The 24,372-nt window shown below is 58.0% G+C and overlaps 6 protein-coding genes across 6 annotated transcripts; 1 reads left to right on the forward strand and 5 right to left on the reverse strand.

The window, feature by feature from the left end:
- Window positions 1-188: 188 nt before the first annotated feature.
- THITE_2107280 (TRA1-like protein) lies at window positions 189-12,018 on the reverse strand. Its single transcript, XM_003649034.1, has 3 exons — window positions 2,345-12,018; window positions 1,123-2,278; window positions 189-1,055 (listed from the first exon to the last, which is right to left on the reverse strand). The coding sequence occupies exons 1-3, from the start codon at window positions 11,980-11,982 to the stop codon at window positions 369-371; spliced, it is 11,481 nt and encodes a 3,826-aa protein (XP_003649082.1). The 5' UTR covers window positions 11,983-12,018; the 3' UTR covers window positions 189-368.
- A 1,152-nt stretch (window positions 12,019-13,170) lies between these two features.
- Window positions 13,171-13,908, reverse strand: THITE_120654 (uncharacterized protein; the record flags this gene model as incomplete). Its single annotated transcript, XM_003649035.1, has 3 exons — window positions 13,171-13,557; window positions 13,605-13,750; window positions 13,818-13,908. 3 exons carry the CDS (start codon window positions 13,906-13,908, stop codon window positions 13,171-13,173), a joined length of 624 nt encoding a protein of 207 aa, XP_003649083.1.
- Window positions 13,909-15,138: 1,230 nt separating this feature from the next.
- On the reverse strand, window positions 15,139-16,794 carry THITE_2107286 (uncharacterized protein). Its single transcript, XM_003649036.1, has 5 exons — window positions 16,449-16,794; window positions 16,341-16,348; window positions 15,888-16,258; window positions 15,702-15,766; window positions 15,139-15,627 (listed from the first exon to the last, which is right to left on the reverse strand). The coding sequence occupies exons 1-5, from the start codon at window positions 16,504-16,506 to the stop codon at window positions 15,581-15,583; spliced, it is 549 nt and encodes a 182-aa protein (XP_003649084.1). The 5' UTR covers window positions 16,507-16,794; the 3' UTR covers window positions 15,139-15,580.
- Window positions 16,795-17,312: 518 nt separating this feature from the next.
- On the forward strand, window positions 17,313-18,602 carry THITE_2107289 (uncharacterized protein). The gene has a single exon (XM_003649037.1). It carries the CDS (start codon window positions 17,424-17,426, stop codon window positions 18,336-18,338), a length of 915 nt encoding a protein of 304 aa, XP_003649085.1. The 5' UTR covers window positions 17,313-17,423; the 3' UTR covers window positions 18,339-18,602.
- An 8-nt stretch (window positions 18,603-18,610) lies between these two features.
- Window positions 18,611-20,215, reverse strand: THITE_2107290 (uncharacterized protein). Its single transcript, XM_003649038.1, has 3 exons — window positions 20,105-20,215; window positions 19,581-19,971; window positions 18,611-19,495 (listed from the first exon to the last, which is right to left on the reverse strand). Exons 1-3 carry the CDS (start codon window positions 20,126-20,128, stop codon window positions 18,672-18,674), a joined length of 1,239 nt encoding a protein of 412 aa, XP_003649086.1. The 5' UTR covers window positions 20,129-20,215; the 3' UTR covers window positions 18,611-18,671.
- A 2,219-nt stretch (window positions 20,216-22,434) lies between these two features.
- Window positions 22,435-24,369, reverse strand: THITE_2107293 (uncharacterized protein). The gene has a single exon (XM_003649039.1). The coding sequence runs from the start codon at window positions 24,247-24,249 to the stop codon at window positions 22,462-22,464; it is 1,788 nt and encodes a 595-aa protein (XP_003649087.1). The 5' UTR covers window positions 24,250-24,369; the 3' UTR covers window positions 22,435-22,461.
- Between the last annotated feature and the right edge of the window lie 3 nt (window positions 24,370-24,372).

Consider the following 24,372-nt stretch of genomic DNA (forward strand, 5'->3'; position numbering starts at 1 on the left):
ATCAAGTAATCCGCAATCGTTTGCGGAAGGCAGAGCAAAGTTGAGAAGTAAAATAAATAACAAGGACATCTCAATTCCAGATCCCAGGGACGCGAGTGTCTCCGGATTACAACTCAAGCAGTAGTCCCGCCTGTCCCGGCCAATCCCGCTGCGCCCCTGCACACCGGCAGCCGCACCCTCCATATATCCATACACAATTGTACTCCGTACACGGCCGACAACCCCAGTAAGAGAGGGGAAAATAAAGTAAATGCCAAACAAGCCAAACCGAGAAAAAAATCCCCATGACCGAACGAAACCAGAGCCATACCAAGCCCATTGCCATTGCGCCTTCACCCCCACCTCCACACCCTTGCCCGCTCTCCGGCTTAGAGATAAGGCATCCATAACGCATCGCACAGCGCCAGGTTCATCGGATTGACCGCCTTGGCCACGAGGTCAATGACCGTCTGGTGCGCCGGCAGGTTGCCCGCGGGCGCCTGGGCGAGCGACACAGCCTTCTTGACGATCATATCGCTGTTGGCCTGCACCGTCTCGCGCAGTTGGTTCTCTGTCAGGGTCATGGCGCGCGACGAGCTCGTGAACCAGTACATCATCTCGTCGCGCACGAACAGCGTGAGCGCGTGCTCGAGCTGCTGCTCCGGCTCCGCCAGGCAGCGCGCGATGGCCATGACCGAGCAAGCAAAGATGCCCTCGGTCGCCAGCGGGCCCATGAGCGTCTGCAGGTTGGGCGTCAGCCGGAACGGGACTGGTTCCTGGTTGTGGAAGTACGGCCGGTTCGCCGCCATGAACGAGATCAGCTCCGAGCCCCAGATGTTGCCAGACCGGCGCGCGATGTTCATCTTGTGCGGGTACCGCTTGTCGATGTGCAGGATGTACGTCATGAACGTCAGCGCCGCCAGCTGGTACGAGAAGCGCCGCCGGAAGAGCCAGAACTCGGAAAAGTCCGGAAACACGAGCTGGAAATACTCGAGGACCACCGTGTTGTCCACAAACTTCTCCTGGATCGCCCGCAGCACCTCCAGCCGCGTTGTGACGGCGTGCTCCGCCGGTTTCTGTGACTCGTGCCTGATTAGCCTGTCTGTCTGTCTTCCGACGACGCCGGGTTTGCCCAGCACTTACCGCGACCTTCACATCCGCCAGCCCCCGCAGCTTCTCCATCGTGTAGAGTACCGGTTCGTCCTTGGACACGCCGTGCCGCCGGCAGTGATCTTCGTAGACCCCCTGCAGCGTGATGTAAGACGGGTCGTCCTGCACAATCCTGATGTGAGGCGCCAGAGGCACCATGAGCGGCAGCGTGAACTGCAGATCGCGCCGGCGACTCTCCTTCTTATGAGCCAGCGTCTGGTTGAGCTGGCGGAACAGCTGCAAGATCCGTTCCTCACGTCGGCAGTGTCGCGCTGCCGGATGCTGCACGGCGAACGCATGCACGCTGCCGTCATGCCCGCGAATCCTGAGGCGCCGGTGCGACGCGCCAATCGTGCGCACGAGGTCGACGTTGGGCAGGAACCTGTCGATGCGCACGAAGTCCTGGTTTTTGTCTTTGTGCTGCAGGTACTGCCCAGGGATTTCGACGTCGTCGAATTTCTGGTACCGGAACTCGCTGAGGTGCGGCGAAAAGTGCGCAAAGCTCTCAAGCGGCACCGGCGACGGCCGCCGGTCGAGCTTCTCCTCAAACTTGTCGCGCCACTTGCGAAGGTTGTGGATGTACTCGTACATCGTCGGCTTGACTTCGACAAAGTCGGCCTCGAACGTGCCCCGGATGTGGCTTGGCAGGATCGTCTCGGCGAAACGAGTGATGTTATTCTCCGTTGCAGCAGGCAGCTTGACATCCTTGGCGTACGACGTCGGCATCCGGCTCACGTAGGCAAGGCCGTCGTTGAGAAGGGCGACGATCAACCGGTAGGCGTCCTCGTCGGGTGGACATTTGAAATGCTTCTGGATCTGATCCACCATGGTCTCCATCGACAGCGCCAGCAGCGGAAACGCCGTCTTGAGGACGCTCATAATCTCCTCGGTAAGCTCCCACGGCGGCTTCTTTTGAGCAGTGGCCCCCCGACTCTGCTCGCCCTGCGCCGCCGCGTTGGTGACCGGGGCGCCTGCATTCTCGCCTTCGGCCTTCGGCTCCGGCTTGGCTTGCCCGCTCGCTTCCCCGTTGGCTGTTGCCGGACGGGAATCCGCGCCGCCAGCCGCGGACTCTTTCTTAGGCAGGTGTGGAGAACCGTTCGGCTTGTTAGCCGCAGCGGCCTGAGCGCGCCTTCCCCGCTCCTTCTCTTGACTTCTCTTGATTGTCAGCATGTCCTCGCGGTTCGTCCTGAGCTGGAAGTAGAGCGCCTGCGGGTACGTCTTGGCTATCTTGAGGAGGATGTTCTGGACCCTGGGTCCCTCTTTGTAGCCGAGCCCGACCAGAAGTTGCGGGATGTACGTAATCCACCACCAGACGGCGATCTCGCCCTTGAAATCGTCGAACCCTGCCGCGATCGTGCCGTTCGCGTCGTCGAGGCTCAGCAACCACAGGATCCGTGCAATCAGCTTTCGCGACTTGTGGTTCTTGTAGCTCGACGCGGCCTGCAGGTAACTGGTGAGCGCCTGCTTAGCCGCCCCAAGGTCCGCCGGGTTTTCCTTGAACTTCCTGTCGTTGAAGTAGCCCCACTCCGCCCACGCCTTCGCCGCCGTGATGTCGAAGTAAAGAGCCGTGCCGTACGCGCTATCGGCCTCGTCCTTTTGACCGAGCTTCTCCAGGAACATGCCCTTCAACGTGTAGAACTCGGCTTTCTGCGGCGCGCTGAAGTAGTTGAGATTCGTGTTGTTGATCACGTCCAACCCGCTCGACAATTCCTCCGGGTTCTGGTAGTGGCACCTGGCTTGCTCTCTCAGCTTCAGGAACGCCTCCTGAATCTCGATATTAGGCAGGGTGTAGATGCGGCTCAGCTGGCTGATGCAGACATCCGGCAGGGCGTGCTTCCTCGCCACGTGGGCAAACCGGTTGATGATCCATGCCGTCTCGTGGTATCCCCGGTAAGCAAACGACGCGCCACCGGTATTCTGAGGCTGCTGAGGCAAAAGCTGCAGGTACGTCCCGTTGATGAGGCCAAAGATGTGTTGCCTCCAGGTCACCAGATCCTGCCATGAAACGATGTCGTCCCACATGTTCGGGAGCCTGTCTCGCCAAGAACCGAGAAGCAACTTAAGCTCACCGGATTTGACGTCGAGATTGCTCGCATTCGTACTGGCCAGACTCTGGCAGATGACGCTAGCATCGTGGAGCTCCACAAGCTGCTGGAAGTTCTGAAGCAACGGGACGTGAGCAGATGTGAGCCGCTTCGGCAGCTGGTGCCACTTCCTGATTGACAACTGGATGGCCTCGTCGACCACCCGATTGAAGTCTTGCATGGTCTCCTGCTTGTTGTGCAGCTTCAGTAGAGACATGAAGGCTTGGAAGAAGCATCGCCTCGGGGTCGGCGCATCCATGACGCCCTTGATGAGCGTATCCAGCTGCTCGCGGTTGTCCTGGTTCTGCCAATACTCGGGATTCCGCCATGCGCACTCCAAGAGAAGGTCCTGGAAGTTCTCGTGCTTGGCGAAATCCTGCAGGATCTCCCACTGCTGAAGCTTTTGCGCGCAGAGCACCCAGTGATCCTCCCAGAGCATGTATTCCGACTCCGAGAAGGGGATCACACCGGTTCTAGCCTTGATTTGGGCCGTCTCGTACATTCGCTGAGCCTTCTCCCACATCCCGTGTTGTTCATACGACAAGGCCGCGTTTGTCTCGACGAACTGGCACCGGCGACGCCATGTTCCGTAGAACAAGTCATCTTCCCCAAGCGAAGCATAAAGGTCAACCAAGGCGTCAAGGTTGCTTTCCCGCACCGCCGCAGAGTCGATCTCAGGCTTGAGCGCCGCGTTCTCCAACTGACAAAGGGCCGGGTACCACACATCGTATATCTTGGCTTCGAATTTGAGAACGTGCGGCGGGATTTTGCAGTGAGGCCACGTCTTCACAGCCCCGGTGACCAATGACTGAACCACGTTGGGCCGTTTATCCATCTGGCGAGAGTGATAATCCTTCGTGAGCAGCGTCACCATTCCGCGTTCGAGTTCAGGCCGGTCCTCCTTGGCCGTCGCCGACCAGAACATTGGGAAGAGGGCAACCCACAGCTCATGCGCAAAACTGGGGTCGATGTGTTGCAGCTGAGTCAACGGCTCAAGAATGTCACGCACTCTGATGTCGCCAAGCTCGGCAACAAAGCGCCGATGGTTCGCCATGAAAGATTCGTACTTGTCGTCGCTCATATTGGCAGGCTCGCGGGTGTCCTTGGAGTAGATGCCAAAGAGCTGGGAAATTTGCGGAACCCGGAAATCTTCAGGGTGAAGCTGGATGATAGGGTGCATGTCCACCCCGCCCAGGAGCAGCTGGGATGCTTGAGCCAGCCAGTATGAGTCCGCCAGAGTGTCCCAGTTCTGCGACAGGAGGACGTAGGCAAGCCGCGCGCTGGCTGTCTTGGGCAGGCTCCTGTCGAAGATGGCCATGAACTTGTTGCGCATCTCCACGTCTTGGGCTCTCGTGCCGATGAGGAAGGCGTGCTCCATGCGGACTGTCAATTCCGTCCGCATGATCTTGGGATCCTCGTAGATGCGGAGAACGAGGTCGAGGAATTTCATGAGCATGGCAGGATCCTGCCGGTGCTCAAAGGAAATCATCTTATGCAGCACGGCTGTCTTTTCCTTCAGCGTCGGCCAGGTTCCTTCGGAGCGGAAGACCCAGCCTTCTACGATCTCGAGAATCTTCTCGCCGAGCGTCAAATGCAGGGACTTCTCGACGATGGTCGCCAAGACGCTGAGGAAGGGCCGCCGATTGTCCCCAAGAATCTCCATGCGCATCACGGTGACCTCAATCGCCTTGAGGATCAAGCCTGTCTGAATTTCCAGATCATAGGCGTTCATCTCCGTCGGCGCATTCGGGTCTTGCTGCGGTCGGACACCGCTGGCTTGATGAGCCAAAGCCGCATAATGGGAGACATGGTCCCGGGCGAGTTTCGACTGCAGCGACTTCATGATGGCGGGAATGTGCTGGTCAATCGTGGACGGCTTGCGGCGTCCAAGCGACCACAAGATGTTGATGCCGGACACATAGTTCGAGGCAGCCATGCTCTCTGTAGCAATGCTCGACAGGAACATAATGATCTCCGAAGTTTGAGCTTCCGCTTCCCCGTCAGCGTCCGCATCCTCCATTGGGAGGTCCTCCGGAACCGCATCTAGGATGCGTTTGACGATGGGTTTGATGTCTCGATCACCGTCATACTTCCTGTCAGCCATGTGCAGGCAGTCCTGAATCTCCGGGTTCTCCGATCTCAAGCACTTCTCAAGAATCTTTTGAATCTGACCCATGTTCTTGAGAATCCACTCGTCGGACTTGAAGTTGAGGATGATGCGGACCACCTGCAAGGTGTTGATGATGTTGGTGATGAACTTGTCGTCGTATTTGTCCGTGTCAGAAGGATCGGCCGTGAGGAGAGCCGCCGACTTTTCGCTGGCCAGGACCACGTCGGTGACATTGGGGAACAGATCCACGTCCAGGTCCCCCCAGTATTGCGGCTGCAACAGGTTGTAGAGCAAAGTCAACGCCTTCTTGCAGAGCTCCGGTGAAGTCATGGGCAGCATCGGCGTCGCAGGATCGCGAGGCTTGGCGGACGGAAGCGGGTAACGTTCGTTCAGTTGCGCGATGAACTCAACCAGGTATTTGATCATCTTATGACGGCCCATCGGAGGAATCTGGAACTCTGGTTTCTCCGGCTGCCGCACCGCCGCAGGGGACGAGCCTTGGGGGGTCTCTTCCAGCTTCCGCTTCTTGGTGTTGGGGGATTCGGAGGGGGCACGGAGAGGCTCGCTCACTTTTCCCTCCACGCGCCGCTGCTCCCATTGCCAGATCAACCACATCATGTTGAGCGCGAGCTTCCGACTCTCGTTGGACGGATTAGGCGGCGACGCCACTTTTCGAAGGCACTGGATAATCAGCATGGCGAACTTGTCCCGAGTGTGGTAGAACAGGTCCGGGTGCCGAACGAGGAAGTGGAAGATGCACGTCATCTGCTGCACGTTCTGGCTCTCTTCGGCGAGGATACGACGCGGGGCGACAGCCCAGATCGGATTGCGGTCGGTAAGTGGTGCATTACACCTCTTGGGCATGACTGGGGCCATGAGTTCCAGCGCTTGAGTGACGAGGGATCTGCCTTCGTTCTGGTTGGTCTTGAGGAGGGAGAAATATATCTGCGTGACAATCTTGGCCGGGGTCTCGTAGTGGGCGATGAAGTAGCCGATCACGACATACGCCGCGTGCTTGTTGATGACGTCGTCCAGCCGGATATACGTCCAGCCGAATTTGATGAAGTCCTTGCGAGCATCTTGCAGAATCGCGTGGTGGTACTTGACAAGCATGGCCGACAGTTGAAGAACCTCCATGCGGGTGTGGTCAATGCGCGGCTGCAAAAGGTCCTCTTGCGGATCGGGCAGGTTGACCTTCCAGATTTTCGTGTTGATCGAGTCGATGACCGTCTTGTCGAGGAAGCGCTGACCCTTGTTCTGCTCGCCACGATTCCAGTGCCGCATAACGTCCATTGCGACGATCGGGTTGACGATGTTGTGGAGCAGATACCATTTGGTCCGCTGCGATGCGCTTTTGCCGGCGTAAATCTCGAGGCAGCGGAGGACAACGGTTCTCCAGAACTCGATCGAGTCGCTGCAAATGATATGTTTGTAAATGTGCGAGAGCAACACCGGCGTCTCACGGAATTCATCAGCTGTGACGGACTCGACAAGGCCAAAGAGCGGCTCCAGATCCTGGGGGTTTCGGGCGAGTGCCTCGACCAGAATGTTCATCAGCTGTTCCGAGGCCTGATAAGCCGGGAGCCGCAGGCTTGGCGCCAGAGTGTTCATCCTCAAGTTGCGCTCGAGCTCCTTGCCAACCTGCTTCAACCAGTCAATGTGCTCCTTGTTGTCCAACCAGGACAACGTGTTAGGGAACTGGCAGAGAGCGTCCAGCATGTTGATGGTGTTGATGACGGCGATGTACTTGGCCTCCTCTCCTCGGCTGACGAGGTTATTGCACGTCTTGATGATGACCTCGACGTTCGCCGCGCCGTAATCTCGAAGCACTTGGCTGTCTTGGTGCCGCAACACCTGAGCCATAAACCGGCCGTATCTCAGCTCTTCGAGCTTGCCCAAGATAAAAGCCCACACGTCAGATGGGAATTTGTTGAGGTATTTGTACAAGGGCAGGCGAAACGGACTGTGATGCGTCCTCCGCAACTGCCTCTCGAGGTCCAAGACGTTGTCAATGACGCGCTCCTTAAACTGCTTGGCCGCTTCGGGCAGAAGGTGGAAGATGTTGAAGACGGCGGCGATCACCTTCAGCGAGTTGTGCTGCTCGAAGAAGGTGAACGAGACCTGCTGAAGGAAGTTGGGTTCGGCGATCGACTTGACATGATCGAGGAGGCGCGTGCCGATCTCCACCTTGAAGTAGGTGGTAAGGAGCCGGAGTAGGCGACCGAGGTTCTCCAAGCTCTGAACGGTCAAGCGCTTGGGGTCCTGCAGGCTACCGAGGACAGGCCGGAGCCCGGACTGCAACAGATCCTTAGGCAACTTGCTGGTATGCTGCAGGACCGCCTTCAAGGCGTCATTAGCGGCCTCGATCGTCGGCCGAGAGTCTGAGTAGAGGCACTTGAAGAAGACGGAGACAACTTTGATCCTCGTCGGGTTGTTGGGACCGCTCCCAAACTCATCAAAACCCATGGCGCAGCTGAGGATTCTGATGCACGACACGCGAAGGTTGACGATGAAATCATGTGTACGGAATTCCAGCGTCTTCCCTGCTAGAGACTCGTCGCTCGCATCGGCCAGGGCCAGCGACTCCATAAGAAGCCGGTTCAAGTTCTCGTCGAAAGCGACGAAATCGCGCTTCAGTGACATATAGTACGTGACCGCGTCGATAAACCCAATCTGAATGGCAAAAGGCAAAGCCCGCAGCGGCTTGGCGTAGATTGGCTGAAGGACATGCTTACGGTGAGGCTCGAGAAGCTCCCACACCTCGGCCCCAGCGCTCTTGGCAATCAGCTCAAGGGATCTCTTTGCCGTATTTCGGACGTGCCGGTTCATGTGCGACAGCTCTCCATTGAGCATCACGACAATCTGAGGGCGCCGAAACTCTTTCTCGGTCGGTGGCGGCGCCGGCCCAGGGGCCTGCGCCGGCCCTGGTGCCGGAGGGGGCAGCCAATCTGACTTCTGGGTGTTTTTTGCGAGTCTCGTGAGGAGTAGTTCGAGAGTAACCTGCGCCGACCTCCTCGTCTTTTCGGGGAGATCCTGAGGCATGTCCTTGATGACATACATCAATGCGCGGACAAACTCGATGTGCTGGCCTGCTAACCACGAGTCTCCCAGCTCGAAATTCTGAAGCAGCGCCTTAATTCCCAATGTGCCTCCGGCTTTTGTAAACCACTCCTCTTCATAACAGCCATGGCAGAAGGTGGAGGCCAGGCTGTCAAATAAGCTTAGGCGGGCGACGTGGGTAGGAGAGCCGAAGATTGTGACCGCCGAGTCGTACATCTCTTTGATCAGCCGCTCGGCAGCGTCTCGCACATCCGGGTTCTCGGAAGCCATAGACTCCAAGATGGCTTCAGACAGGACCCGGTTGTCAACGAAGAGAGGGCCTTCGCCGGCTTTCGTGTCAAAAGGGGCCTTGAGCTTCTTCATGTCGACTAGCGCCCGTCCAACTTCGATGATGGTGAAGTGCCGAGCCAAATTCAACAGCAGCGCGTCCACCTCGGCCTTGAAGTCGGGTATTGACTGAGCGAACAAAAGGGCTTTGATCAGCCGCTTCAACAAGCGTTCCTCGTCATTCTTCTTGGCAATGGACCGCTCACGGTCAGACGCCTCGAAGGGGGCGATGTCGGCGTCCGTGTTACCGGCAATGAGATCCTGGACCTGGAGGCGGACGAGGCGGGGGAGGTCATCCGGCAAGGTGTCGAAACCAACGCGCAGCTTGACCTGCGACATGATCAGGTTCAATGCTTGCCTCTTGTAGTAAGCATCGTATTGTTTCGACGGCGGCGGCGTCGGGCCCTTGGAGGGCTTCGGTACTTCCATCAGCTTTTGGATGGCGAGGTCAATTCCGAGATGTGCCGGGAAGGCCCTGTCCCGCTTCGACCCGATGAGACGGACATCGAAGCTTGATCGATCATCCGCGTACTGCTCGAATGTGACCGGCAGGGCATCCGTCATGAACTTCCGGTTCCGGCCGCCCAACTTGCCAAGGATCCTCAAAGTCGTGTGGGCGTGGAAGTGGTTGTACGGATGGGGCTTCAGATGGTCAAAGAGCGCCGTCATGAGCTCGTCGATCACGGGGGCCATTATGGGATCCAAGTAATCGGCCGTAAGGTTGTCGACGCACAGTTCCAGTGTCCGCAGCCCTTGTCCAACCAGGTCGGTGTTCGCGCGCAGGGCGACGACCAGGGGGCGCATGAGAAAGCTGAGATGCGGCAAAAGATTGCTCAGGCGTGCTGGCACGGTGAGACAGAGTTCCACGTAGAGGTCCCGTTCGGCCGGCTTGCGAGCCGCCAGGAGGAGGTTGTTGAGGACGTCGAGAAGCATCTCCAGGAGCGGCAGAATCTGCTTGTAGAGATGCTCGAACTTGCCGCCGCCAATGCTTCTAAAGAGAGATCTCAGCAGCAAAAAGTAGTTCAGCGGTTCCTCTGCCTTGGCTGACAGCTCGATAGACTTGGTCACGATGTCGACGACGTGCGGCAAAAGCACCTGCTCGTTCTGGGACGCGAAAAGGGTGACGGCCATGAAGGCCAGTTTGAAGAGCCGGAGAAGGATGGACGACCGCTTAATGTCGGCAGACCCCACATCCTCGATGTGCTCCATCAGGAAGCGCAGCAGCATTCCGCAGAAGCTAGGCGACGTGGCCTCGCTGGCGAGGAAGAACTGGGGTATGTGAAGGAGGGCGGTGTGCTCGTGGATCATCTCGTAAAGCCGCGGAATTTCCTGCAGGAAGACCTCGTGGAAGGTGGCTGGATCAATGCAGTGGAAGACGGTCGCGAACGTCTCTAGGAGCTCCTTCTCCTCCTTGCTACTCGAGACCATGTAGAAGTTGGCCATGTACTCGACCGGCGAGCTGTACGGCGACTCGGATGCCGGCTTCTCCATCTCGTAATATCGGAACACGTAGGCGCCCTCGCGGAACAGCTTGATGATGACCTTGACCTCCTCGGCCGTGAAGCCGTAGGCAACGTCCGTCCAATGGGCAGGGGCGCCGGTCAGGTCGACTGCCCCGGGCTGATTGCAGCTCTTCAGTTGGTAGAACGTGTTCTTCAGACCGTTCATGAGGTTCCGGAAGAGGAACTTATTGTCGACGACGGGGTCGGCCACGCGGTCCCGCGGGTTGGATGCTTTGATGGGCATAGCATTGAAGATGTCGACTTCGTCCCATTCCGGCGGATGCTCCTTGTCTGGGAGATATGTCTCCGGGGATTTGTCGGCCGCCTGTTGAGCGTAGAGCTTCGAGAGCTTGACCGCATTCGGATATTGCCTGTTCATGGCGGCAAACTTGTCGGCAATGGCGTGGAGGATCATGATGAGATAATGCCGAGCATCGACCTTGTTGGGCATCCGAGCGATGAACTCGGCCATGTTCAGAAGGAGCTTAGCACTCATGGTCTGGAAACTGGTACCCGGGAAGTTGTCCTGGAGATTCCGGGTGTAGACCTCAACGGTCTTGCGGATTTGCTCAGGTGAGAGACTCTCCCGGACGTGGTGGATCAGGTCAGCCAGCATGCTATACGCAAGGGGCCGCATGGTCTCGTGGACCGTCAGGCCATCTCCAATCAGAGTCCGCTCGTCCAACAGGTCGTCGATCTTGGGCAGAAAGATCTTCCTGAAGTTGAAATTGATGATGTGCCGAATCGCCACCAGTAGTTCCTTTCGCGCTCCCGACTTCTCCCGAGGGCAGTCCCGGAGGAGACGGACGGTGATTTCGGGAAGCGAAGGCAGGAAGTCGGTCAATTGGCCTGAGTACTGCCTAAGCAGGTATGCTAGGAAACTCATGGTTTTGACCTGGGCGGTGATGAAGTCCCCAAAAGCAGCCCGATTTTTGATGTTAGGGGAGACGCCGATGTGGATGGTGTGCCGAGCAGCGGCGTCCTTGTGTGCCTGGTCCTGGGCTTTTGCTTGGCAAAGCAGAGCGGACTTGATCAACGGCACGAATGCCTTGACATTCTGCGCGACAGTCGACCGATAGACCTGGAATATGGAGACGACGATGATGGGGCATTCGGCTAAGACCTTGAAGGATTGCATCCCCTTCAACAGGGTGCGGTTCGTCTGCTGGCCGCCCTCGACGTTGACGTTGAAGTCCGGAGCTCCGGTGGCAACTGGAGAGCCAGGCTTCGGGGATTGCTGGTGCGGCATAAAGGTGGTTTGTGTGCTGCTCGGCGTGGACGGTGCCCCCAGTGGGCCGGGTACCGAGGTGCTGTCCAACTGCTCGCGAACAATCCTCTCCAGCTGCTCAAACAACTCCTGTATCAGGGACAGGAAGGGTTGGACTTTGTTCCCCATGATCTTGTGCTGGTGCCGCATGATGTCCGAAATGACCTTGATGCAGAGGACTGCATTGTCCTCGTTGTCGTTGCGGACGAGATGCATCAAGAGGTCGACAACCTCCTCGGCGTACGGCTCGAATGGTTCGGGGGAGACCTGCGAGGTAGGTAACCGGTGGAAGATCTCGAGCACGCAGTTCCGCAGCTTCTGCGCATTGATCTGCTCGGCGGTGGTTGTCTGGAGGACGCATGGTTGGCGCAGGATGTTCACGAACGTGGGCATTACCCGCTTGAGGAAGACCGGGTAGCCGGCGCCGGTGGTGTAGTGGTCGAGACTGTCACGGAGCGCACAGGCGGCCTCGACCTTGAGCCGAAGCTCTGCGATAAGGACCATGGTTAGTCTAAAAAGAGGTTGCAACTCCTAGCTGCGGCAACCAAGTGCGGCATTGAGCAAGGAACTTACCAGTCTCGGCTACACTGAGCTTCCTCACCACATCCTCAATCAGGCTGCTCGCCATGGCTGCGACATCCGCCGTCGCGGGGTGGTTAGGCCGACAGCCACGTTGGCCTCGACCGGTAGGCCGAAAATGGACTCGTCAATGTCGGGCTGAAACGGAATTCCCCTCGGGGGGCGGTTAGCGACTGGGATGCCAACAAGCCTCGGGCTCCCGCACTCGCTAGACGAAGTGTAAGAGTAACGGGGAAGCTAGCATATACACACCCCGAAGTCTTCATGAAATTTACTCCGCAGCGCGCTGATGCAGGAGAAAAAAAAGGCCGGCTTCGTTATCGCAGTTGGGAGCGGTGCACAAAAGGAGGATTGGGGTCCTCTGCCGCCGAGAGAGAGCGTGGGAGGGAAAAGGCACCTCGGCACGGATATTCTTCAAGCTCACGGATAAGGCTGCGATCCACGCGCAGCATTGATCGAAAAATCCCAGGACGCGAAAGCTGGGGGGGATGCTGCCGCGAAATCAAAGTGCGCTAGGCGACGCAACATTTTTATTCCGTACGAGTAGGCATGGGTAAATCATCGCTGATTGGCCGCCTGGTTCGCTAGAGCAACCTTTCTCCGGTACGTACCCACGGCACCCCTGCACTGCCAAGCAGTCGCACCCCACAGAGGAGATTATCTTATCAGCTTCCACTCCCCACGCAGAGCCTCATCCCAGTTTCTTGGCAAAGGTAACGACCAAATGCCATGTTTCGTTGCGATAAAGAAGGGCTGTCCTTCAACGCCAACTCCTATGCAAAGAAAATGCTACACCGGAAACCGGTCTGTCATCCGTCTGAAACCTGGAATGAGTGCTGGGAGAAAAAAGGTTCCCGGATATAGAAGCGAATGTGTCCACAATTGCCGAAGTGTTCATGAAGTGGGTGTGCCCGCCATCCTTGGCTCGCCATATAAAGAGCGCCCTGCTCTCGAGAGACGCGACTTCGCAACTTCGCTCTCGATGGTCCGAGAACGGCTCCAGCTGGCCGAAACGAGCGGGCGCGCGAGTGTGCGTGTGCATGGCCGTGCGTGTGGCGGTGTACGCCCGTGTCTCAATGAGTGTGGGACATTGAGAGGATTGGAGCATTCCGTCTAGCCACGGAAGGTAGCGCAGCGGCCGCGGATGGCAGGAGCTGCGTCAGCACCACAGTTGCCCACGGGAGGGTTGAACTTCGAGCCCGGGGTGTCGACCGACTTGCCAGGGTTGGGGTACTGAACGTCCACACCCTCCGTGGTCTTGCAGTCGGCACGCGGGGCCATGTTGGCGATGAACATATCGGGCAGCGCGTCGAGGGCCGCCTTGCTACCACCATCGCCGGGAATCCCGACAGGTGCGCAGTTCATGTAGAGCTCGCGGTTACCGACTTTGTTCACCCACGGCCAGGCCAGGGTGGCGTTGCCAGCGGGGACGTCCCGCGGAATGGTGAGATTGTATGTATGCACCCATGGCCACGGCGGTGGGGTCATTGCCAGCCAATGCTGGCAACGCCCCCAGCGGGACAGCCTCCCTGAATCGAGTGGATGACTGTGAAAGCGCTTTTTGCAGTAGGCCGGTTACCGTAGGTGAGAGAAACCTGGCAGGAGCCGCCGCCATGGACGGCAGAGCCGGTGAAGCCCATTTTCTGCTTAGAGCCCTTTGCCATCTCGGTCAGCGTGCCAGAACACCGGGCACCTACCGCAGCCTAGCAGGAAAAGTTACTGCCGCAAGGATCCAGCGGGCCCAAACTGGAGCGCAGGACTGGTATAAGGAGCAGAATTTCTCAGGAGCATATGAGCATGTCCGATAGTGGCAAGGCCACAGGCGGCAATGAAGGAATTGGCGAAGATCATTTCGACGGATGCGTCGTACCGGAAAGGTTTCGTCAAAAACGCGAGCAGATCTAGATCGATGTCAGGGGTAGGGAAGGATAAGGTATGAGCGACACGCTCGTTCAACGAGGCACTGCGCTAGTCGGCTGAATAGCAAATCAAAGGAGCGCGAAAGATATTGCGCCAGACAATCCAAGAAGCCAAAAACTTTAAGAAGAGACTGGGAAGTTGTTCGCGATTGTGAGTGTGAGGAATCTACGACGACATGGGTGGGCTCGATAGCTAGAGGTAACTTCTATCGTCAATGGGTCAATGGAGGTAAATATTGGCCTCCGTGGCGGGTGCGAACATCGGCCTCCATCCCCTTCCCATCGCATCTCCTTCCCGCGGGCCGAAGAAAGCGGCGAAGAGCTGCTGCGGGAACGGGGTACCCGGCCGCTGCCAGCGATCCCTGGTAGCCAGCACTGAGGCCGGCGAACCGATACTGCGGCCCTGCCAAAGTTCACCTGAACGGGAAACATGTGTGGATCTTCGAGGGTCGCAAACAACCTTGCATACGGCCCATGAGATCTAGCCCTCATGAAACGGTTGGCGGGTAGTTGCGGTGAGCAGTCGAGCCCGTAGCAATCCATCCTGCAGACCGCGTCCGGAATGCCGGCTGCCTGGAAACCGGCTAGACGCGGTGTCTTTAAACGCGGCTTGCACTAGCCGATGTGTTGTAGTGACGGAGTGGAACAGAGCGGGCCGGCAAGCGCCGAGGCAGTTGGAGCGAGACAACCCCCGTTAATGACCTTGTCATGTCAGCGGAAAGCGCGGCGGCTGTGCCGCCGCAGCAAATGGAGGCGTGCTTGTCACCTCCGCCCTCGGCCTCTTGGCGGGAATTGTGATGCGAGACCGCGGTAGGGCATGGCCAAGGCCCGGAACGGGAACCTAACGGCAACCAAGGCGTGTAACGGAGACCAACCTTGGCGGGGGGTTGCATTCTCCGTTGGTGCTGGAAGGTGGGGTGGTGAACCAGGGAACCGGGTCCACGGGTCTGTGACAGTCCGCGCGTCCCTTCCGCGTTGGCACGTGCCCAGCTTTCTCCTTTGGGAAAGCACCCTGCTCAGCCGGGGCCTTCCCGCCGGCCGCCCCGTTCTGCAAGTCCGGGCGATCATTGGCCGGGGGCTGGTCCATGGTTGAGGGGAGCCGACTAACTGGGGTAGGGAGGGACGCCCAGCCGAGGCTATGATTACTCAGTTTCGTTGGGTCCCGATGTCGATGCTAATGTGTGAGAAGGGATATTACTTCACGACGACGCTAGGGCACAGCTGGCTCGCCTTTGCCACGGCCGTGGGCAGCATCTTGAAGAAGCACAACTCCACTGAAAATGGAGAGCCGTTGTAGCTACCGGTGGAGGAGATCTGGACCATGACGGACGGGTCGAAATGGCCCTGGATGAGCCCTCTACACATATGCCTGCAGTACTCGCACCAAGAGCAAGGGGGCGAGGAAGGTGCTGGACTACCAACCAAGAGCGTGGGTCTTTTCGGGGATCTCGAGCGTGACATATTGGCCACTGCGGGAATCTCTCCGTGGAAACAGCTCTAAGTCTATCTTCCAAGCCAGAAGGACTAGGATGAATCTACCGACGTCATGCTTTCCGCGGGTAGTATTAAAAAAACTCATAACTTGCTCCAGTTGGCTGTCTGGATCAGCCTTGGCTGCCCTCAACAACTGCTGGGTCGTCTGGGTCGCAATCTAGGGTTCAAGTCAGCGCCTGGCTTGCTAGCTCACTTGAGCGTTGCGGAAAAAGGAGAAGGGCTAGCCCTCACCTTCAAAAACATAGCCGGCGCGTGTCCAGAACTTCAGCTTCTCGCGGCGGAACTCTTCCAGGTCCCTAGGCAACCACCGCTTCAGTACTTCTGCTTTGGGTGCTGTGCTGCCGGAAAAAAAAAAAAAAAAAAAAAAAAAAAAGGCAAAAAATAACGATTGCAGTGGATACCGCCGTGACAACTCACCATTCCCTGTCCTCAAGATCACTCTCGTCCCTAAACACGTACACCTCGGCCGTCCTCTCCTCACCCTCGACATTGCCCTCACCCTGCAAATTGCCGACCTTGTCGAGCAGCTTGACGGTGACAGTCCGGCGTTCGTACTGACCGCCCTCGAAGTAGTCCAGCTTAGCCATGTTGGCGCGGGTGAGCCCTGTCACGTAAGTGCCAAAAACCTGGTGGGCCTCGTCTTTGGTGATGCCAGGGTAGTCGGCAAACTGGACGCGGCGCCGGCAGTAGCCGTGCAGGATGGCCGGCTGGAACGTGTGCAGCTTGGCGATGGCCTCGGGCACGTCTTTGCTGCCGTAGCAGACAGAATAGAACACTTCAGGCACCATCTAGCAGCCCAGTTGTTTGGTCAGCGGTCAGGGTGTCATCTCAGCAGTCACAAGAACTATTCTCTAAAAGTGTCTCCAATACCAGTGTGCCTATCACCGGGAACGTGTTGCAAAGTCAGCAGGCGAGCTTAGCCAAGGAAGAAGTCGGTCTGGTGCGACTCCGCGCTCGGGGATTCCCAGGCCGGCTCACCATAAAAGAAGGCGCAGTGTGTGCCGTCATCACTGCTTTCGCTGGCTTGGGCGGCCATCCTCGTTGGGATTCTGATCGCGCTCCCTCGCAGGTGGTACGGCGCCCTGTTGAAGCGCAGCCTGATGCTGAATCTCGAAGGGGTGAGGGGAATCAGTACGGGCTAATTTAATGCCGAGTCTGTGTGCTCGCGGTGTGCCGTGCTTTGCCTCCCCGCTTCGTATGTGTCAGGGGTAAAGAGCGAATGTCGCTCTGTAGTAACAGCAGGCACAATCACAACTTTTAAGTTTGCGGGCAGATCAGGCTGGCAGGTGTTGTGGTGCGGCAGGTCAGGGGAGCCGACTCTTATCAGTTGGTGCTGCCAAGCAGTTCAGAAAGCGGGAGCGAGTCCACGGCAAGGGGCCATGGGTCAACATCACTTATTACTTAGGTAACTGGGTTCCCATCACAAAGGTGCTAGGAGATAACAAAGAACCGGGCTTGACCAGGTGGCTCCCATCCTCTTTGCTCCAGAACCGGGTCATGAAACTTGAGAAAGCATCTCCAGTTGAAAGTCGCCAAGCTTGGTCTCACAGGAACAACGCATGCGCATTAGCCTAAGGTACGCTGCTGGGACGCTTCATGCCTTTCAGCAGAAATATACCAGCAAAATGGGAAAAGAGAAATCGAACAAGGAGAGTATCTCACAACCGAGGACATATACTAATTGATTGACTAAAAAAACAAATTTACTCTAGATATCCATCTTTGCGGTTCTCGTGTTTTCATCGAGCGGCCGCTGCAAGTGTCCGATTCTTGAAAGAGATGGAAGAGGGCCCCACTTGCAACCATTACACAGCAGTTAAGAGCGCACTCACTCAGCGCATCCACCCCTGCAAAGGCCGCAGCAGTTCAACCCGAAACTCACCCGCTCAGTCGGAGCACTCTTCACTCGTACCCCCTCACTGGCCAAGGGCTGCAAACACCCACTAGCCAAGAATGTCAGAGGCACTGTTGGACGAAATAGAAGCTATCAACTCGATCTACGGCGACACCACGCTTTCCCGCTCGGCCCCTGACCAGGACCCCACCCTCTTTGTGCTCACTCTCCCTGGCGATACAGCATCGCTCCGCTTGCAGTTCCCGCCAACCTACCCGGATGTCCCACCCGTCGTCCTGGGCACGCAGAGCTCTGGCTCAGCCGGAAAGCGCGGTGACGCAGCCCGCGACCTGGCCCTCTTCCGAACTGCCGTCAGCGAGGTGTACGAGCCCGGTCAAGTTTGCCTGTTCGACGCCATAGAAAAGGTGCAAGAACTGCTGGCCGCCGTTAAGGACCGCGAGGTCGCGGATGAGGTCGACCACGAGCACGAGACAGGGGCCGGCGGCACTGGTTCCGTCTTATCCTCATCCGGAGCTGCAACGACCAACGGCACCGCTGCTCCCGCCACCCACCAGGAGGCGGAGTCCGATCCTCTTCTAGGCCCGCCGCCCCCTTGGACTCTCTCTCTGCCCTTCACCGAGTCAAAATCAACCTTCCTCGCCCGTTGCGCCCCCGTAGCCTCCCCGCAGCAAGCCAGCTCGTACGTCGCCCACCTGCTGGCCTCGGACAAGCGGGTGCGCGCGGCGACGCACAACATCACTGCCTGGCGCATCCGCGGCGCCAACGGCACCAGTTTCCAGGACTGCGACGACGACGGCGAGACGGCGGCCGGCGGGCGCCTGCTGCATCTCATGCAGCTGATGGATCTGTGGGATGTCATGGTGGTGGTGACGCGGTGGTACGGCGGCCAGAAACTGGGCCCGCGGCGGTTCGCTCTGATTAATCAGGCGGCGAGGGATGCCTTTGTGAGGGCCGGGCTCGTCAGGGAGGAAGGGACGACGGCAAGGGGTGAGAAGAAGAAGGGAGGGAAGTGAACGGTAAGCAAAAGCGTAGGCTCATTGGATATCAGGCCGTTTCCTATACTACAGACTCTCGGGGCAATACTAACAATCTCAGCTACCTACACATCTCCCACTATACCTACATATGCTGCCTAGGGAGCTCCCCGACTTTTGGACAAGACTCGCACTGACCCGTAGCAACTCGAACTCCTCACCGTTTTTGAACTCCAAACACAAACATCATTCCTATCCTTTGCGCCTCTCAATCAACCTGTTTTCCTGTACGCCCCCCCCCCCCCCCCCCGGCCCCCTCTTCCCCCCTTTCTCTTCCCTCGCCCTCTCCACTGCCAGCCCCGTGCGACCTTCCTACACACCCCCTCCCCCCAGGAGCGGGCCCAAAATCCCCAACGCCACCCCGGCGTGCTCGCTCGACAAGATGACTGCCCCGGCTCTCGCCGTCGACAGGTACGACAGCTCGGCGCCGTCCTCCATCCGCAGCTGCCTGACCAGCCGGCCCGCCACGCCCGACACTATCCCCGTGGCCTCGAACGGCAGGTCCGCCAGGTCCAAGAAGATGGGCACGAGCGCGCCGTCCACCGGCCCCACCAGCGTGTCGCCGAAGAGGGGCAGCAGCGCCCGGTCCAGCAGCAGCGACGGCGGGTTGTCGTCGGGCGCGAGCGAGACGCTCAGGAAGCGCGGCTGCGCCACCAGCGCCGCCACGATGCCGGTGTAGAGCTTCGTGTCGACCGTGTCCACCCAGGCCGGACCGGCGATGGTTTTGGCTGAACCGCGGCGGCTGCCGTTGGGGCCGCGCGAGCGGGTGATGGAGGAAGCGGAAGGATGGTGATGGGGGTGCTGCGTGCCGGCGCCGCGGATGCCGGTGCAGTGTACCAGGACGAGGTCGGGCTCGATATGCGGGGTGACGTTGCGCCTCCTGAGGAGGGCGAAGGTGCGTTCCTGGAGATCGTCGACGGATGAGGGATGCGGAGAAGGGGGCTCGCCGCCTTGGCTGGGCGCGCGGCTGTGGCTGGGATCGAAATCGAAGCCGTGTGGGTGGCTTGTCGTCGTCGGAGAGGGGTCACGAGACACCAGCTGCGACTGGTCATCCTCGACAAAAACGAATCCCTTTGCCAGCAGCGTCGTGATCACAGCTTGGCGATCTTTATCCGGCACAAGGATGAAGTCGGAATCTGATCAAAATATTAGCCATCAGCTTTGCTGGACGGCACAGTCACACCCCAACGGATGACGCAGACCGAAAACGGGGGGACGTACAATACGTCGTGATGAAGAAAATAGGGATGTTGGCCATCGCCAACGGGGAAGTCAGATCGGCAACACGCGAGCCAGCGTCCACGCCCGCGCCAGAGACGCTGAGAGCGGCATATGTGTCCTTGGCGATGGCGACCGTCTTGGCCCGGTCCTTGGGCAGGCGCTGGATGGCAGGTTCGAAAACGGACTTTGCCCAGGCCGAGTTGCACACAATCGAGCACTCGATCGGCGTGACGCTGATGTTGAGGAAGCCATGCTTGTGGTTGTCAACGGTGATGCCGTCTGTGATGCTTTGCCTGGTATCTTGGCTGGGCGGGAGCAGGACCTGGAGGATCGGCTGGAGGAGATTGGGATAGAGGTCCACTGGGATGTGGATGAGGCTCAAGGTCCCCTCCTGTATACAAAAGAATACTTAGCTCTAGAAGAAAGATAGTCGCGGCATAGAACGAGGAATCCAAACCCTGGCGCAGTAGTTCGGCCGGCCATCAAAGGGATAGTTCTGGCAGCGACAAAGAGTGGGAACCTACCAGGAAGGATACCTGGGCATTCATGGCTAACGAGCTGCCTCTCAGCTGGCCAAAGAGGGGCCCCCTAATGCTGCGAGCCCTTGACGCTCTCTCAGAGAGTGCTTTCTCGACGGGAGAGCCACGTGAGAGAAAAAGGGGAATGCCGAACAGCCCAAGGCTTGGTGCCTCGCTGCAGGAGAATGCTTGGCTACCCACCCACTTGCCACTGCGTTTTTGTTTCGTTTTGCACAGAGAAAAATTGCTGGAAGCCAAAAAATATGAAGTGGCAAACCAAACCTTCTGAGGCGAGTGAGCTGCGATTCTGTTGTGCTGTGGGAAGCAGGTGGATCTGCGACTGATAGGGGTTACCCGCGACAACCACCTGTGGCCGTTTATGATCAGCCCGTGATAAACTTGGGCGAGGAAGGTCAAGACAGTGGGGAGTTCGCCGGTCCGCCGTCAAGTGGCCAGAACGTGGTCAACTTGTTGCTGCAACTCAGCTGCATTCCCCTCCTTTCATGGTGTTGAATCAAGATGCCGCCCGGGCAACACATGCGCTGTGCTCCAAATAGGGCATTTCAGTCTGTGATCTCGACGGTGTGCAGTGACGCACGATGAGAGTGCGGCCCAAAGTGATCCTCCATCCGCGAGACGATGTTCTTCCCTGTATTCTGATACGGAGAAGGGGCCAGCACAGAACACAACACAGAAATGCCCTGTCTACACTAGAACAATGAATGACAACTACCAGATAGGTAAAGAGGATAGGTAAGGAGAAAGATAAGGGATTCCTGAACGGGGCCCGCATCAGCTCCATAGATAATGGATGACCCTTGCAGAGCATTGTAGTCGAGTTGAAAGGCTCCACTTGGGACACGCAGTTCATCAGACTTGAGGTGCTCATGCATGTGCAGTGCAGCATTCTTCTGAGTGACCTCCGCTTGGCGCAGATGCGGTGCTATGAAGCCGGATGATCGATGAGCAAGAGACTTCTACACAAGCACTGAGTTGAAGCTTGTCTGCAGAAGGGTGGGCCGTGGACGTGGGGGCAAACAGTCAGTGCCATCCGCACTCGCGAACCACGGCAGATCTCACTCAAGTGTCTAGGAGGCTGGGCAACGTTCAGGGGCTCTCCCCATGCCAAGAAGCAGAGGGCCTTCAGCATGACTCGACAGCTACCAAGTGAAAAACAAGCGCAGATGGAAGACTTAGACAGCGTCGTCCAAGGACGAGAGAACGTGGAGCACAAAGGGCAGTCATGGTATTGTCCCTCCACAACCCCGCATGGAGCTTGGAGCATTGTGCACGTGCGAGCGGCCATTACACCTCCTCACCTAAACCTACCTAATGTGCCGCCATGGCATCGGTGAGGATGCAACCTCTTAATCAGGAACTGGTTGGAAGGGCAACGAGGAACTCCAGAGCAACTGGGAAACGTCACTGGGGTACAGCAGCTGGATCTTCGATCGACCGCCCTAGTTCGGAAAGGGGGCTTACAAGCAGACCTGAGGTCGCATCGAACCCGAGGCAAGGGAACCATGAACACACCTTTCGCCGGTCGGATGACACAAGCTGTGCCACACAACCCCGGACCCAAAGCTGCAAAAATAGCTGGGATTGGCGTGGGGAGTACTGCAGCTTTCCAAAAGTCGCCGTTCTCGTGCGTCTGGAGGGCACACCGCCGAATGAAGGGTGGACGGGAAGGCAGGGTTGTGGGTAATACCGTGTTATTCTGTCCCTTCCCTCTCCTGCCATCCGATCACCAGCTGCGCAGCTGGGCTGCTCCTATCGCCGATGCTCGTTTCGTGCGCGTAGGCCGGCGACGCTTTGAAGCTCATATGCCGCTCCGGTGGCGACGCAGTTTCACCGAGTCTAGCAGCAAGCACAGCACTGGGATAGAGTGATCTGGCAGTACGCTGTATGCGCTGGATTGTGCCCCGGCTTTACCAAGCAGCTTGATCTTGTAATCGGACTAAAGAGTGCGCTGCTGCCAAGGAGTTGCTTCGGAGATTGAGACGTGGAGCCGAACACTGGGGTCGCAAAACGCAGAGCAAAGCGACAGTGAACGTACAGCAGCTGGAATGGCGTGGCGGTAGCTGATTGCCTCGGTTTCCGATCTGCTGCTGAGCGTTTCCCCGGCTCGTTGCCTCGGTGACTCGATGGGATGTGCGAGAAATGTCGCAGACAGCAACGATGCTGGCACGTCATGCCTGATGGCTCAAACAACGGGTACTATACATGGCCGGATGCGAAGGCGGATGCTGCTATGGAAGCCAAGTTTCCCTCGCACCACTTGCAGACCCGGCGCCCCTATCCGCCTGTGACAAATGGGAGCCTGGTGCAACTCCCGATGAGAGTCTTGCTGCCTCATGCCACCTTTACCTCTTGATGCCAACGACGACCAGATTCCGGGGGCTCTCACGGTAGTCAAAAACCGTTTCTACCCAGCAGTCCTGTACGATATCAGGATGCTCTCGGAGGAACAGCCAACGGTCCGTCACGATGAGAGACTCCACGACACAGGCGCTAAAGGCCATTAGGCTCCAGACAGCGCTCAGCTCTCGCCTCCGGTGCCGGAATGCCTCCTCGTAATGGGCAATCTCCTCGTCCGTGATATTACCCATCTTTTCTCTCATGACCTCACTGTATTGGCTGAAGTCTGGGTTGGTTGTCAGCTTGGTGATGGCGCCCCGCACATATGCCTTGAAGGAAGTATAGCATTGCTTCCGCAGTGAGCCAATGATGACCGGGTTGGTGCTCGAGTTGAATGGACTCTCCGGGTCAGCCTCTTGGCCGTGATAGACTCGGGAGATGACACCCTTGTCCAGGAATATTTTCTGGAGGATAGCTCGGTAAAAGTGGCGGGTAAAGAAGCTCTCGCTTTCCTCGGCGGTCCAGTTTTGCGGCGCCTGGCATGCCATCATCCGAGCGGTGATATTCAGTCGGATGCCGTCACCGCCGTACGTAGAAACCCGCTCGCTCATCGGGAAGCCTTGAGGATCTCGTCTCGCCGACTCCCTGGCAACTCTTGCATTGATAGGTTGCAGGCTTGGCCGGCTGAAAGGTGGCTTGTAGGTCGGAGGGCCCAACTTTTCGGTGAGCAGGTTATAGCAGCAACCCACAATGGCCACGGCTCGGATGCACGGATTCAGAACGATCGAACGGATACCATAATGTGAGAGGTTTCCACAGGAGTGAATTGAGATGGCCATCATCCGGAGGCGTTCCTCCCGAATACCGTCCTCGTGTCCGCGGAGCTGCGAGAGCACGCCGGTCAAGTCGGCATGCTCCAGCCGGCCGACAACGTACTCAATGGTACCCTTCCCTTCCTCGGCGGCGTATGTGGCCTGCAGCTCCTTTCTGGACCGGAGGTCGATCGTGGCAATGTCTTCGTCTGCAATGCCGAGCTCCCTGGCCGCGCGCTTTAGAGCCTCCTCGTCGTTGTGCAGCGACGGATCCACCGCCTCGAGGATGCGGTGATAGAGCTTCTTGTTGCGCACACGCTTCTCCCTCTCGGCGAGGCCCGACAAGATGTCAAGGTCCTTGGCACCAGCCATGTTGACCTCGTTGCTCTCCACAGCAACGATGTGCTTGTTGTAGGGTGGACTAGCCAATGTTCGGCCTAGATAGTTCTGCCCGCTGCCGAAGTCTACAAAGTGAGTAATCTCGTGGCCCGAAGCATGGGCGACGTCCTCGGCCAGCCTGTCGATGTACCCAGCGAAATGTGTGACTTCATGCACCTTCTTGGTCTTCATCCCAAGCGCCACATGCCTCGGGAGAACGGGCAGCTTCGGCTTGCTTGGGCGAAAAGACCGCTGCAGAGAGAACTTCCGGATGTCCTTGACATAGCGGAGCAGCGTCTCTGGAGGTGCCCCGGCGCCGCCCGTCTCAGGGGTGAGCGAGGTCAGATCATCTCGCATCAGAAAATCCAACAGAGCCATTGGCTCCGTCCGCAAGAGATAGTCCTGCCATTCCTTCGGGACTGCCGACTTAAAGAGACCCGGCTCTGCGGTGTAAAAGTCGAGAATGTGCACGCCGCCGCAGAGAAACCGAAAGAGGTCCGAGTTCGCCGCGAAGTGCAACAGGCTTTCCACGTATTCCTCGGCTGAATGGAACTCATCCGAGTAGGGGAGCGGCCTGTCCGGCTTCGTCCGCAAGTCGCGCATAGTTTCGCCGTTTCCTACCGGCATTCGTCGCGGCAGCGAGTTGGTGAGTTGTGGCTCATGAAATGAAATTCATTTTAGGGGTCAGTGGGGGTCCCACTAGCTGGAGGTTCGCAGCCAGTTGCC

Source organism: Thermothielavioides terrestris, chromosome 1 (assembly GCF_000226115.1).
Source record: "Thermothielavioides terrestris NRRL 8126 chromosome 1, complete sequence".
Classification (NCBI taxonomy): Eukaryota; Fungi; Ascomycota; class Sordariomycetes; order Sordariales; family Chaetomiaceae; genus Thermothielavioides; species Thermothielavioides terrestris.